At 38.1% G+C, this 15,074-nt stretch overlaps 1 protein-coding gene across 2 annotated transcripts in view; it reads right to left on the reverse strand.

Moving 5' to 3' along the window:
* Positions 1–15,074, reverse strand: part of RB1CC1 (RB1 inducible coiled-coil 1) — a 117,765-nt gene that overhangs the window by 9,657 nt on the left and 93,034 nt on the right. Inside the window, exons 20-21 of one of the 2 annotated variants that reach the window (XM_018570679.1) lie at positions 9,901–9,959; positions 4,315–4,442 (exon numbers count right to left, since the gene is read on the reverse strand). In XM_018570679.1, the coding sequence (XP_018426181.1) occupies positions 4,315–4,442; positions 9,901–9,959 (187 nt within the window). Of the gene's footprint in view, positions 1–4,305; positions 4,443–9,900; positions 9,960–15,074 lie in introns of both variants that reach the window. The other variant, XM_018570678.1, reaches the window with a different exon arrangement.

Genomic DNA, 15,074 nt, shown 5'->3' on the forward strand with positions numbered 1-15,074 from the left:
TTTAAAAGAAAAAAAAAAAAAAAAAAAAAACATGTCAGCTGTTCACTGAAAAGAAGAGGAAGACAGGAACCCTTAATGACCTAGCATTGCACAGTAACCCATAGCGATGCATTAATAATCATCTATAATTGTTGATAAATAAATTAATACATTCTTGAATTACACTTGCATAATACTTAGTATTAATCCATATAAATTAACTATATTTAATGTAATGTCCACTTTAAGAGACTTGTACTGCTATAACAATCAGAGCACTACAGAAATTACAATGTTTCCTAATAAAAATAGGGGCGCTGCCATTGCTCATATAGTTGCCTGGCTGTTATACTGGCCATCTTGCTTTATTATTTGTCATTGACCCAGAAGAAGTATACACATCAGACAATTCAAGGGGAAAGTCAGAAGTCTGGATCTAGTTCATGGCTCAAATTACTTTTGGGATTGAATAGCCTCTATGTTTCTCTCACAAAAGGTTTTTTGTTTTCCAGAAGTTTGAGTAACATTGTTTGATCTCTCAGCAAGGACTAAAAATTATAGGAGCTGTTCCAACACTGGTAAGTGTGACACTCTGTCTTCACTCTTTAGTATATGTGTAGCGCATCCCCTAAGGTGCAGCATACAGTAGTGTAATGGGTCTCCCTGTATTTACTCAATAATGGATCCACAGCACACCCAAAGAGTGAAAATACCTTGGTCCTATGGTTAGTTGCTATGGGTTACCACAGCTCAGTAATTTCCATGTCTAGGGGTATTTATATTCACTTCACTCATTAGCACTTACCACCCTCTGTGTCCAGACTGTAGATGTGATGCTGAGAAACTTTATTGATGAACTTCAGGGAGAGAGGATGAGGGTCAGGGTCATCCAGGCTGATGTAGACTCCTGTAAGTGACAGGGTGTAGTAGCTGTCTTCATTCACAGCATTAAGAACACCTGGCACAGCAACACTTGATGTAGAAGTCACCAATCAGTCTAGTGACCACTGGGCCGCAGACGTAAGCCTCAGTGTAAGCACATGGCTAGTCCCCAGGCATCAGGACTAGCCATCTCAGACTGTCCATAGCAGCCTCCCCACAGGCAGGGCCCAGGGAAGGAAGAGAGAGCTAACATGGTCCACCCCAAGTATGTATCTCCTCTCCCATCATGCATCACTGACCATTAACCTCCCGGTGATCGGCTGGGGAGACCTACTCACAGTAATCTCTTATTGGTTGCTCTGCTCTGTGACCAGGGTACACCCAGCAGCAGACAGATGCAAACAATGACAGACTGATTAGGGGAAACCAGATGAGCATAGACTACAAATCAGCATCAGTCTGATTACAATCTGACAATATCTAAATTTAACCCCTTCATGACTGAGCTTGTTTTTAGTTTCTGTTCGTAAGCACTCCTGCTTACAGGCTGCTACATATGTATAATCTGTATTTTCTTCAGAGGTCAGGAGGTTTTGCACATTATCAACAGAACAAACTATTTTTTGCATGCCAGCAGCTTTTTGTTCTTGTGAGATTAATCCACGTCAATTGAAATTATTCTGGCTAATTCCAGTTTAAGAATAGAAACATATTTAAAACATGAAAAACAGGAAAACAAGGCTTTCCTTTGTTCACTGGTTTTCATTACCAATTACAAGGCCCGCATCTGTTTATTTCTGTGAGAAGTGAGAAATATTTTTCACTAATTGCCATGTACAAATACATGTGCAGAAACCTTACATGAGGCCTTTTAATTATTCCATTGTATACAATATGTCCCTAAGCATATGACAGGACATGTTACATGAGATAACAGAGTAGAGCACGGCAAAAGTATACATAACAAGAAAAAATAAAAATCATACATATTCCACCTTTTCCAATTACCTAATCTTCATGTTCTATGCCAATATAGCAAGATCGGTCACTCTACAGAAATTGTATAACGTCACGTTGATTGCATGACAATTAGACTACATGAATGGGTACCTTTGGACTAATGTAAAATGAGTATAAAGGAAATGAAGATCTAGATGTTGAAAATCAATTAAAACAAATACTTGCATCTTTTTGTGACTGAAAGAAACATCACACAATCTGTTGCAGAACACTTTATTCCACTTTGTCAGTGAATATAAATCTATTGGGGATGCTAAAGAGACTAACCACCCACCCGTCCACCGTACGCTGAAAGACGGCCGGATGGGAGTCTCCTGGATGTGGCTGGGCGTCTTTAGACACCCTTTGTGCCCGCTCGTGCGCGCCAGGGGGTGCGCTCGAGCGGGAAACCGCCAGGATTTTAAACGGCCAGCGATGGCCGTTTACATACAAGTGGTCCGGCGTCTGAAAAGACGCCCGATCGCTTGTATGAAGCAAGTCAGTGTGACCCCCCCTCTTACCTCTTCTCGCCGTCACCGCGATCCTGGGCGTCATCCATCCCGGGCGATGCGGCGGCTCTGTGCACTGAGAACGGAGGGAGTTCAGTACAGATCTCCCTCCGCTCTCCTCCTGGTCTCTGAATGCAGGAAGTGATGTATGTTACATCACTTCTGCATTCCCCTGTCACTCTCTGGTACAGAAACCGGAGAGAAGCTGATGAAGCACGTGTGCTTCATCAGCTTCTCTGGGGGGTCCCTAGGTGACATTAGGGGTCTTAGAGACCCCTGATGTCTCCATAAAGGGGACCTGTCACTGCAATTTTTTATTACATAGGAAACTTCTTAGCACCCTATGCGATAACAATAAAGTTACGTGTAAAAAAAAAAGAAGTAAAAAACAAAATTGCTCACAAAATAAATAAAATTTACACACACACAAATAAAAAAAAAACACAAAAGTTTAATAAAGTCCTCCACCCCCACGTAGATGCGAAAAATGTGTTAGGTGTGCCTACACGCAAAAACGACGATTGCACACAATACGCCGCACATGTTACATATCGCCGCGAACGTCGCAGTGAGAGCAATAATTTTAGGGCCATCAATCACTGATAACACTAAACTGATGAGCGCTAAAATCTTTTAAAGCAACGCCCATGGCCAATTTTGGCTATGATAGTTTTTTTGCGATTTCGCGGGCGTGCGCAATTTTAAGGCTTGACATGTTTGGTGTCTATTTACCCGATGTGACCCCGCCTTTTATATTTTACCAAAAAATTGGGTACAAATAAATGTTTCCTAAAATAATAAAGGGAAAACCGTTTAAAAAAAAAAAAAAAACATTCGGTACTTTTTTGTTATATAGTAAAAAATAAAAACCCCTAGTGGTGATTAAATACCACCAAAAGAAAGCTCTACCTGTCGCCAAAAAATGGTATCAAATTTGTTTCAGTACAGCGTTGCATGACGGAATAAACGTCAGTTGAAGTACCGCAGCGCTGAATACTGAAAAATGGCCTGGACAGGAAGGGGGTCTACACACCCCGGCAGCAAGTGGTTAATACCTGTTCAGGCTCTTTACATTAAAATCAACCATTCTTAAAAAATGTTCAAGAAGGCTTTTTACATAGCCTTCACATTCACAGGGTTATTTGCAAAAGGGTGAAGAGTTTGCAGAAGACAGGAGAAGTGAACAATCTAGGACAACAGAGCTGAACTGGAAAGGGAGCTGAATTGAAGAATATTTCCAAATCGGCTATGATGTCCTAGATTGTTCACTTTTCCTGTCTTCTCCAAACTCTTCACCCTTTTGTGAATAACCCTGCTAGTTGTGGTATTACTCCACCAGGTTGGTTCCTTTGAGTTTGCATAAATTTGAGGGAGCAGTCAGTCCATGACCACCAGAAGATTCCATAGTGTAATATAAAGACATTGTCTTACAGTGAGATCTCCCATCATTCAACACAGCCTCTGAAGTACAGAGATTATTACCATATTCCTTCAGATTGGCAGGCTTCTGAAATAAGTGACAAATGGGCTAGAGGGGAAAGACTGAGCTTTAATAACTTCTTTAAACATAAACATTTTATACTATCTACAGACAGGATATTTTTGCAGTTTTATAGCTGCACTATTTACTTATTTTCATTGCAAGCTATAGTAACTGTTTATGTCATTATGAGCCTCTAACCTCTAAAAATAAAGATATTCCTCCAAGAGTGTGAACATGAATGGCTGGGCCATCTCACAATGGTTCATATTACCTGAGAATGAAAAACAAAATAGTCTGTTCTTTTATAAAGTGAAGCCAGAATCAGAGGCTTCATTCTGCACAAGACAACTGCAAGAAGTCACATATAAAATAGGACATGATGTATGAAACACAAAAGATAATGCCCGCTGGGGAAACATAATACCAAATATTTATTGCATGGCTGACACTTACCGTACTCACCTGGTTTAAGGTCTAATGCAGTCAATGACTCTGAATGCAAGAAATACAATGTCGGGCTGACTGTAAACAGGACGTAATTGTCATGACGTTCATCTAAGATAATAAGGACCAAATCTCCAACCTGGAAGCTGTTGGTGTAAAAGACGCAGAGAATGATTTTTTTTACAAGTGCAAATTGTTTTTTTAATTTTTTTATTATTTAAGCCTGTTTATTGATAAATGTAACAGTATACAGGCATACGCTGGAACAAGTATAGTGGATACACATGGCCACACTTGTGCAAATGTTCCACAGAGAGCATAACAAAGCTGAAAAGCAAATCTAGTTCTTGAAGATTATAGTCAATAACAAATAGTTTGTACAAATAGTTTAAAAGGTAAGGCACTGCAGAGTTAGGAGTAGAGATGTAAAATTTCCAGAAATTTTTAAGCTATGAGAAGAAAAAAAAAAATTCCCTGTTTTCTTGTTCCGGAAAAAAAATTGGAAATTTTCGGAAAAACTTTAAAAAAATCAATATGGAAAATTTTTTACAAATTGAAAGTAATTTTGTTACACTAGGTAAATAAACTAAACTTTTTAGTACAAATGGAACAAGGACTGTATTTGTTAATAACATTTCAACTATACATGAGAACAGGTAACCACCCCCTTTCCCTCAAAAGCAGCAAAACAAACAAGAACATATTTGCAAATTGCAGGTTTGCTCTCAGCAGAAGCTGCAATATGGAAATGTTTTACCATCTGAGAAGATAAAGAGCCTCATCCATACATACCACAAAAGACTTCAAGCTGTCATTGATGTTAAAGGGGGCAACACACCGTATTAAGAACTGGGGTATGTAAACTTTTGATCAGGGTCATTTGGGTAGTTTCTGTTGTCATTATGATTGGAAAAGAGTAAAACACAGTTGATTGATAATAAATGGCTTCAGCCAAACACTACCCATGATTGACAGAAATGTTTTCGTGTTATCATTCATATTCTCTGAAAAATGGCCAGGGAATCATAAATTCTGCCAGGGTATGTAAACTTATGAGAACGACTGACTGGATGTATGTATGTATGTATGTATGTATGTATGTATGTATGTATGTAGCAGGTATTCCTCACTTAACGACCGAGTTCCGTTCCTACGACCAGGTCGTTAAACAGATTGGTCGTTAAGTGATAATTTATTGAATAGAGCCGATGCTATTTTTGTTTTGCTTGCTGGGTTTGTCACAGAGGCACTGGAGCTCTTCAGCTGCCACTGTACTGTGCTGGGGTTCTGGTGTGTCTTTGCACCAGATATTGGCTGCCTCCAGGTGTGCCTGTCCTCAATTTATTGATTGCTAAGTTGAGTGACTCAATAGTTGTGGTAAAGGGGGTAGGTATGTTTGAATCTTGTGTGCATCTATTTTTACTTTGATTTGAAAACATATATTGATGATGCTGCAATCAGAGCCTCACATTCTCAAAACAAATTAGTAAACTAAACATGAGATTGTAGGCAATCACGGGAGTAAGCTTGGAGTGATGATAACTTTACAACACACACAGGGACCATGGGGAACAAAAGTAGCCACCCTCCAGAAGGACAGTGTCAGCACCAATTCAGAGATGATTTGATAATCTACAGTTGAGTGATACACAATAAGCTAGTTTTGTTAATAATTAAGGTACGTCAATTCATTTTTAAGATTTAACTCCTGAGTCTAGTGCCAATTTAATTCATATTTTAGAGTTGGGGAGCATTTAGTGCACTGCATTTAAATGAAGTTGCAGTGCAGTTGGCTATTATGGCTCCTTTATTTTCTAACAACTGGGGTGCTATAAAATTACTACCTATATTACCCCCACGCCGTCTATGGGCCCAATAGCCAACACCAACGAAAACACCACAGTGCATAACAAATAGGAAATCAGCTCTACAATCTAGGTAGCAAGTATATCATTTTATAAGTAGACATTATACCAATATAATGCAAAATGCATCCAATATTTTTCCTCCAACATATAATTGTACTTTTCTCTATACAGATATCGTCTGGTCCTAACAGTGGAACAGACCAAGTAAAAAAGGCTCTTTTTCTAGTGAGCAGGCTGTTCACTTTGCAGGGGAATTTTCCCTTAGCCTGATGAATGTGGTGATATTGAAAATAAACATTATTTTTGCTTGCAGTGTACTCATTTACCATTTTTCTTTTCTTTTTTTTATTACTGAACATTCTAGACTGCATTTATACAAATGATTTTGTAAAGCAGAGCAGACACTATTGGTTAGGCAAAACAACTGCTCTTAATACTATCTAAATAGCCCTAAATTTTAAGACAGTGGTCTGTAAATATTGAATTGTATACGTATATTTTAGGGTCTGTATGATGACCTTCACAATGCAAGTCATTTATTTTGCCTAATAAAAACTTCAGCTCTTCCGTGCGGTTTAATGACTTATTTGCAGAAGGGAAACTTAGACATAACTGTATATACTTCTTGTTAACTTTACACTGGCATCCCATATTGTATGCTGTACCAGCTATTTCAATAAAAACATGTGTGTCCAGCTAATCACGTCTAAAGGACATTTTGGAAAATAACCTAGGGTAATATAAGTCTGCAGACTTTTTTTTCTCATGCCCTAAAATATAATAAACTTATAACAGCCATATAGGCTCAGGGCAAGAATAGCCAGGAAGCAAATACCACATTTTAAAGCCAAAAGAGAGCTTTTGTCTTGAATTGCTTTCATGTATCAAGCTCTCCATGAGTTGTGCATATATGTGAATGACTCTATAAAATAAAATATTTGATCAAGTACCTGCAACACCTGGTGATGTACACATATTGCAGGAAGCCTTAAGCTCTTAGCTGAATACATAAAACTAGGTTATTATTAGTTAATATGGGTTTCTACAGTTTGCATGTCATCATTGCCCTTTGCATTTAATTAATAAACTTGCTTATCTAACAAAATCAGATAGTATGTTTTGAACCAAAAGACAGTTCATAAATGTATTTACCGTTGTGTAAAACATAGAACTGTCACTGTAAAAAAAAAACATGCCTACAAAATTGACACATGTCTTTTTTGAAGCTGATCATAAAAACTGGATGGCTTTCACCCGAGCAGGTTGTGACAACTTCACATCTATGGGGTGAGGCAGACAACTTCTAGCTCACAGTTTTTTTTTTTTCAATAACTGCCGATACAAAATTCTTTGTTATGTAATGTGTACACTTTAAAAATAATGAGAATGGCCCCCAGAAACAAGATTAATCAAGAACTTTCCATTAGTATTGCATAATTGTTTATGGATATATGAAATGAAATGCTCAGATCTTATTTATTATTTCGAGAAGGCAAATACAAAAATGGATATACCAGATTTTGTTATGTCAGCAGGTTGAATCTCCTACCAGGTTCCTTTATCTCTCAAGGAAGTGTAGTTCCCTTCCCTGGCTACGTTAAAGGGGAATTCAAGCTTACATTTTGGTCAGACAGTATAAACGTGCCACAACTAACCAATTCCAAGATATTTTGTTACTTAAATAAAGCTAAATGAGATATCCAGTGAAGTTCACTTAGAATGAGTACTAACATGACAGCCCTATAGAAAATGAAACAATCGTCATGTAAAACATTAAAGGGTGTTAGAACCCATTTACCAACATAATCGTCTGGTATTTTCTGTGGTACTAAACTTATCATAACGGTCATAAATACAGATAAATAAATACATTTGTCTTGTCAGTGAAATTGACAAGTGTTTTTTCAGTATTTTTGAGCAAGTTTCTGATGCTGGAGCAAAGACCTGCAAAGCCTTTTTTCAGGTTTGCTCAAACACTAATCAAAACTGAAGGGGTCTGTCCTAGTAGGAAATATGGTATGTGTTGGAGATGTTTTCATTCCTGAACTGTATAAAAAGACATGTTATTGGGAGAGACTGATGTATGTGAAGAAACTGTTCATTTCCCTGTGGTGTAAATGGCTTCATCTCATTTTTAAAATTGGTTCTTTTAATGTTGAAAATAAGTACAAGTTCCTTTTCAAACAACACTCAGATAGCGGTGAATGGAATTGATAAAGTCAGTTAGTAACAGAAACAGGAGCATGTCCAATGTAAATCTCACTTGGCAAATCAATGCATCTACAAAATTGATCCACTGACTACAACAGTTCTGCAACAGACCTATCATTGCACTGGGCACTGCTCTGTGTTCCAGTGGGGAGGAGAGAAAGTGACAGCCGGCCAAGCGTTGCAGGACGAGAGCGCTGTGAGCGGCCGGCAGAGCGGTGTGTGGGCGGAGACAGCCAGCGCTGTCACAGGAGGCTGAGCTCACCTCCCTGCTCCACACGATCAGCCTCCTGTGACAGCGTGTCAGAGAGGAGAGCGAGCACAAACACTCAGCGATCAGTGATCGCTGAGTGTTTGTAGATAATTGAGGACATGGTATGTTAACTATAGCCTCAATTATGAATGGATGGGAGGTGAGCTACATCACCTCATGTTCATTCATTGTTGTAGGTATAGTAAACATAGCATGTCCTCATGTTATCAATGAACAGGAGCACTCATTCCTGTTCATTAATAACAGGGGATACAGAAAAAGAGATAGAGGACTTTGTGTCCTAAATCTCTTTTTCCATTTTAAAAAGGGAAACATCAGGGGTCTGTTTAGACCCCCAATATTTCCCCAAAGCCCCTAAAAGCAATGTAAAAAATATTTAATAAAAAGTGAATTAATAAATATAAAAACATTTAAAAGTTTATAAAAAATAAATAAAAATAAAATATTAAAAAGATTTTAAAAAAATAAAATAAACATTTTCGGTATTGGTTTCGGCCTGACAATTTTTTTAAATTTCCATTTCGGTGCACCTCTAATATTTACTTTTTGTTTCCATAGCACCCCGTCCCAGTCTTTAACTCATCTGTCTCCAATCCAGCAAGATTGTCAAAATCTTCAGAGCTGACCTGGCCTGGAGGACTTTGTCAAATAGGTTAGCAAACAGATTTGAGACAAGTTAGTAAAAGACTGGTCATAGGTATGTTTCTATTTGGGCTATTTTGAAGAAGAAGAAGAAAAAAAAAGGTGAGAAATTATGAATCAAGCTGTGCTAAAAATGTATGTACATAAACTCATTCCAGCATTAGCCACGCATCATTGCTCTTGACCGCTTCTTGATAATAACTATGCAATGTGGGTTGGCATAGCCACTTGTAGTCTCCATTTGTAGTTTTTGCTTTGTGCTTTATATGCGTAAGGAATATCAATTAAAGAATACTGATACTGAGACACATATGTAGGTTGCATCTACAGTAAATATGCAGATCAGATCTTCTGAATTCACTGGCTACATACATTTAATGGGTCAGTGAGTCATGGTCATCAGGCAACTAGCATTTGTTTTTGGAAAGGAGAGGTCAGCAATGCCCACTCGTACATCCTTTCAGCATTACTGGTCATTGTACCATTCCTAAACTATGTTGTAACTGAAAACTTGCACTTTAAAGCAGAAATCTATTTGTGAATTGCAAAACAGACACTCCCAAGCTCATGATTAAAGAATAAAGACAAATAACCTGATAAAAATCAACTTACTCTCGAATAGCGATTTTCTCTGAATGTCTTGAGGACACAGATGACATGCTTTGTGACATCTAAAACAAGAATCAGAATTGAAAGATGTTAGCAATTAAAAGTATTTATTTTTATAGTATGTTAACCTACTCAGATACCTTACGAGGCTCAAGTATTTGCTAAGAGCTGTTTGCATGGGTCATGAGCAGTGCACTGATCATCAACAATTCCCTCTTGCAAGTCAGCCTATATCTGACCTTTCTGCTACCAAGAATTCCTTTAAGCTATACAACATGCGCAAATTATGCAGATTTCTATTTTTGGTAGGAAAATTCTTCAGATTCAGTTCACTTATATTGCTCTCACACATTCTTTTGAAGTAAGGAATTAAATGTTCTTTGAAATTAGATAATTAATCATGTACACAAAGATTGGTTTATTGAATGTGTTATCAAATTTCTATACTTAAAGGATATATTCAGAAATGTCATGTTCCTGTGTATTACATTGCTGTCTATGTCCCAATCAAGATTTATAAAAATCCTGCAACAAAAAATACAACTATGGTCTTTAAAAGTTGTGCTCCTTCCTTTAACATACCATATCTATTTTTTTCAGCAAACAATCCAAAAATGCAAAAAAAAAAAAAAAATATGCATGCTTGCAAATATGTGTTACCTTTTGCATTATCCATATTTCATTTTATCCATATGCCATCTTGTAGAGTTTAATCATTGGCACTAATGGGAGAAGTGCTACCATCTAATCACTCTCTCATAGAAATTCCTCTTTAGGTACCAGTTTAGTTCTTTGACAGGAATTGGGCATGCAGTAGAGCAGTTCTATCTCCACCTTAATTCCTACATGTTTCCTGTTATACACCACTTGTTTTAAAATAAGTTGTAAACAAATGACAAAGGAGAACACAGGACAGGACTGAGAGGGGGTCACACTGTTCTGTGCAATGATGCTTTCTGGCATTTATCCAAATAAGTGCTGCTGACTTTTATTGCCCCGTAAAAAAACATTCCGTTGTGGATCACCTTTTTAGAGCTCATTTGAGCTTTGGTTTGTAGGCATTCAGGATGCGATATTGCCACCTCCTGAATGCCTGTTTTTTATTCCAAAGGAGATTTTCATTGCAAAACCATAACACAGCGGCATTGGTAAGTGGTTGCCATGCAGCTGCGAAGCAGTCCCATTGACTTCAATGGACGCATTTGGCAAGTCAAACGTGACATGCTGTATAAAATTTGCCACAAAGCATCGCAGCCATTGCATGTGTACTTATCTGAGTGGCTGTTAGTTTTTAGGCAACATGTAAAGAAAATGACACCACTTCTTCCCTGTGTTTCAGATTGCCCGGTGCAGAGAGAAATCAGGTGATCGTCCCAGGAGCTTGTCCACTCTCCCAACACATTCTCAGTCCTTTAATCCCAAACAGCCGCACTCTGAGCTTACCACACTTTAGGTGGGCAGTAAAAAAGAAGATCAACCACCTCTTTATACCGCCCCTTTGCTCTATGTGTAAACAAAAGGGAGGTGTGGAAAGCCTATGACCTGTGAAGCTTGCACGGTTGAAGACAGAGCATCCCAGGCCTGGCACAGCAGCTACAAGACAGAATTTTGCAAAGGTAAATGCATGCACGCACTATTTTTAGCTTAGGGTTTCAGGTGTGTTTTCATAAAAAAATTACCTCTGCTTTAAGGAAATTTGTAATCTTCCTAGAAAAATAAATCCTCTAATTCAGATGTACAACACTAGAAAGGAACCAACATGCCAGACTAGGGCTGGCTGTTATGTACATCTGCTCTAAATCCTGAAAAACGTCATAGCTTTTCCGTGATGGCAAGAAGAGACAATTGTAAAATCTTAAAGGAATCTAACCAGCACAAAGTAGAATACCCTTTAAAGCACACTGCAAAATGCACCTACATGTAATTTTAAAGATTATTTTGACAAATACCATGATGTAGCCTTTTTTCAGGAAAAATGAATAACAGAAGCTTGCAAAAGAGCCCATCATACAATAACATAGATACAAACAAGAACATTCTCCTTAAGAAAATGCAAAATGTGTATTTTACTACTGCTTACTTACCATATGACAAAGTCTAATGAGTTGGTTAAAAGGGCTCACAAAGTATACCTTTATATACATGGTTGGCATGCAGGCAACATATGAAATCCTGCTACTCAGAGGGTGGGTGCCATTAAAAAATTCCAATTACAGTTATATAATTCTAAAACCCAGCTTGTACTCATTTATTCCTTAAACTGCCAATACAGTTTATAAATGACATACATATTTGTGATGCACTGCCAAATTAAATCCATACCTAATGGCATACAAACCAGAGAGTCACCAGAAATGCATATTTGATAAATGAACACAGGAGCAGAAATATGTGCATTCTGATTAAAGGTCAAGAACAGTTAGATGTTTAGCTCTGATACAACAGCCACATATCTATGACTCTTAAGGGAAGAATTTACAAACATATTTATAATTAAAATCAAATGAGTTTTAATAAATCTTCTTCCAGTAAGTGTAGAATGAAAATATACAAAGATAGGATTTGTGAGCTTGTCATTAAACTTTATGGACAATGGTGTGTGTGGGGCTATGCTGGGGTTTCATTTTTAATGGAACAATATCCAATAACTCCTACATATATTCTCTGGATCAACAATCTATGATTGAAATCCGTGGGTGTCCAAGAGTGCACCAGATAATAATTTGTTACTTAGATTGGTGAAAACTGGGAGATCCAACTCACAGGAGAAGTTAGCAAGGTCTAAACAGATGAGACCCAAAATGACAAAGCCAAAAAAAAAAACCAGAGGGAAGTTGCCTGTACAATTCTGTGGAATTATATTCTATTTCTGCCTGATTCATTTATTTAAAGGTCTATTGCAGATCCCTTTAGAAAATACAGTCTGAGACTGGCTTTACTGGTAGGCACTATTAGCAGTGCAACAGACACCACAGGTGCCATTTCACAATTTACAAATGTGAAAGCGGACAGACCCTATCAATCTACAAGCATATAGACATTGAGAGTACATAAATTAGACATGAAATGCAAGCATTGTGGGAACACATTAAAGGACATGAGCGTTAGAGGATATTGCTAAGCTCTTTGATGCCAATATGAGAAATTTAAATAGAGAGTTCCACCTTAATTTATTCTCATTGATCAAACTTTGGATTTGCCGAAGGAGCTGAAGGTCAGAAAGCAGCAGTATGTGTTGAAAATCAGATTAAGTCCTCCTATACAGATATTCAACTAATTCCAAAGTCAAATGGGCCCACATGATCCTTACAGAACCTACTTTTGACTCTTTGCAAGCTTCTTCTTCAGCTCAAAACAAGAAGTATTATCTCAGTGGATGCAGCTGAAAGGCTCTGCAGGCAGATGCTCACTGGGAAGACCTGATTGCAACCAGGACCAGAAGTGCTGTATGGCTGAGGGTGGTTAAGTTGTCTATTACTCCTGATTCTAATACTGTTTACCTGCTAAGCTTAATCTTTTTAAACAATTACATTTTAATGGCTCAAACCAAACCAAAAAGATAATCCCTGCTGGAATTAATTGAAATATTTATCCTCCTTTACTGGCAACTGTTATCTGACTGCATATGCCATTGTTACTGTATGTTGCTTTTGCAATCTTTACTATATTCTCTTCGAATGCAGTAGTTTTGTCCATTTTTGTAACTGTAAGGCTAAAAAGTGCTTTATGAACTTCATATCATTCGAACATGTATTGCCAATTTGAATGGTACTCAAACTCGACTGCACATTGTACACACAAGATGTGCATTGAATCTTCTTGGCCCTACACATTCTTGGTATTGCTGGACAATGCAAGGAAATCATATAAATCCAGGTACATGCTTAGTTTTAAAGCCCATCTCTGGGCAAAAAGTCAGCCATCTAGGTCCTTCGTCAGAGCTGTTTCTAGGTGTGGGGACCAGTAACCAGATGTGCATATGAAGTTCAGTCCTCGACGATTACACCTTGCTGGCATTGCTGTTGAGACTCTTCTTCTGTACCCTGAGAGGACCCCACCACTGGACAGCCAATAAGGTGTCTACATCACACTGTCTTAACACAAACAGACGCAGGCCCGGTAGAATAAAAAGATGGTGCTACTAATTTTGTAGGTCCTGCGATAATTGCGCAAATGAAATATACAATTCAATTGATAAAGCACACTAAAATCAGTATCCCTGCATGTAAAAAATACTTTTCTGACTAAATCTAAAAGATAAAACTTCATTGAGTTAATAAACAACAAATATTTGTAAATTTTAAATTGCGCCTTGAAAAAAATGAAGTAATGCAAAACTGTAAATAAGTTTAATAAAAATGTTAAAAATCGTTTGTGCGCTGTGTTGGTGTTTGAATAGTGATAAAATGATACAGGCGTACATTTAATCGCAAATTAATGTTATTTCAAAAAGGAAAAGAAATTAAGCCTTGTGATGCGTTCTAACAATGCCCCGCAGCGCATGTGCATGGTATACACCACAATATGGTGCACGCGTATGGTGTGTGTGTGTGTGTTGGGGGAGGGGGGTTGTGTTGGTTTTTTTCTATTTAAAATAACAGACCCCTGGCATTTCTTTTTTGAAATAGAAAAAGAAATTGAGGAAATCCTCAATCTCTTTTTCTGCAGCCTCAACACTCAAAGAATGTAAAGCACTCAGTAGAGAGGCTTCCCATTCATAACTGGTTGTAGTAAAACATTTAATATCATCCAGTTTATGAATGGGTAGAAGCCTGTATACTGAGGCTTCCACCCATTGAGAAACTCATGAATGAACAGGAAGTGAGGTAAAGCACTCCCTGTTCATTCATAACTGGGGACAGATAGTACTGTGTCCCCAGTTAGTTACAAACATTGGAATGATCACCTGAGCACTCCAGTGTTTGCTCTGCACAGAGGATAGGTAAATATTACCCATATTTACCGATCCTCCCACTCTGCATCCTAACTCGCTCGGCACGCACAAACAGATCTTGAATCTGACAGCTGGCGGCTCTGCTTTCATTACTGTTCAGCCATTCTGGATGTCACAGCTCTCTCTTCGGATCCCCGCTGCCTTAGCCCATACAGGTGGGGGATCCGAGGAGAAACAGATCCCAGCCCTGAGTGGCTCCAGATGGGGAGGAGTGGCTGCAGAT

This window comes from Nanorana parkeri, unplaced genomic scaffold (assembly GCF_000935625.1).
Source record: "Nanorana parkeri isolate BGI_ZX_2015 unplaced genomic scaffold, ASM93562v1 scaffold1571, whole genome shotgun sequence".
In the NCBI taxonomy this organism is placed as follows: Eukaryota; Metazoa; Chordata; class Amphibia; order Anura; family Dicroglossidae; genus Nanorana; species Nanorana parkeri.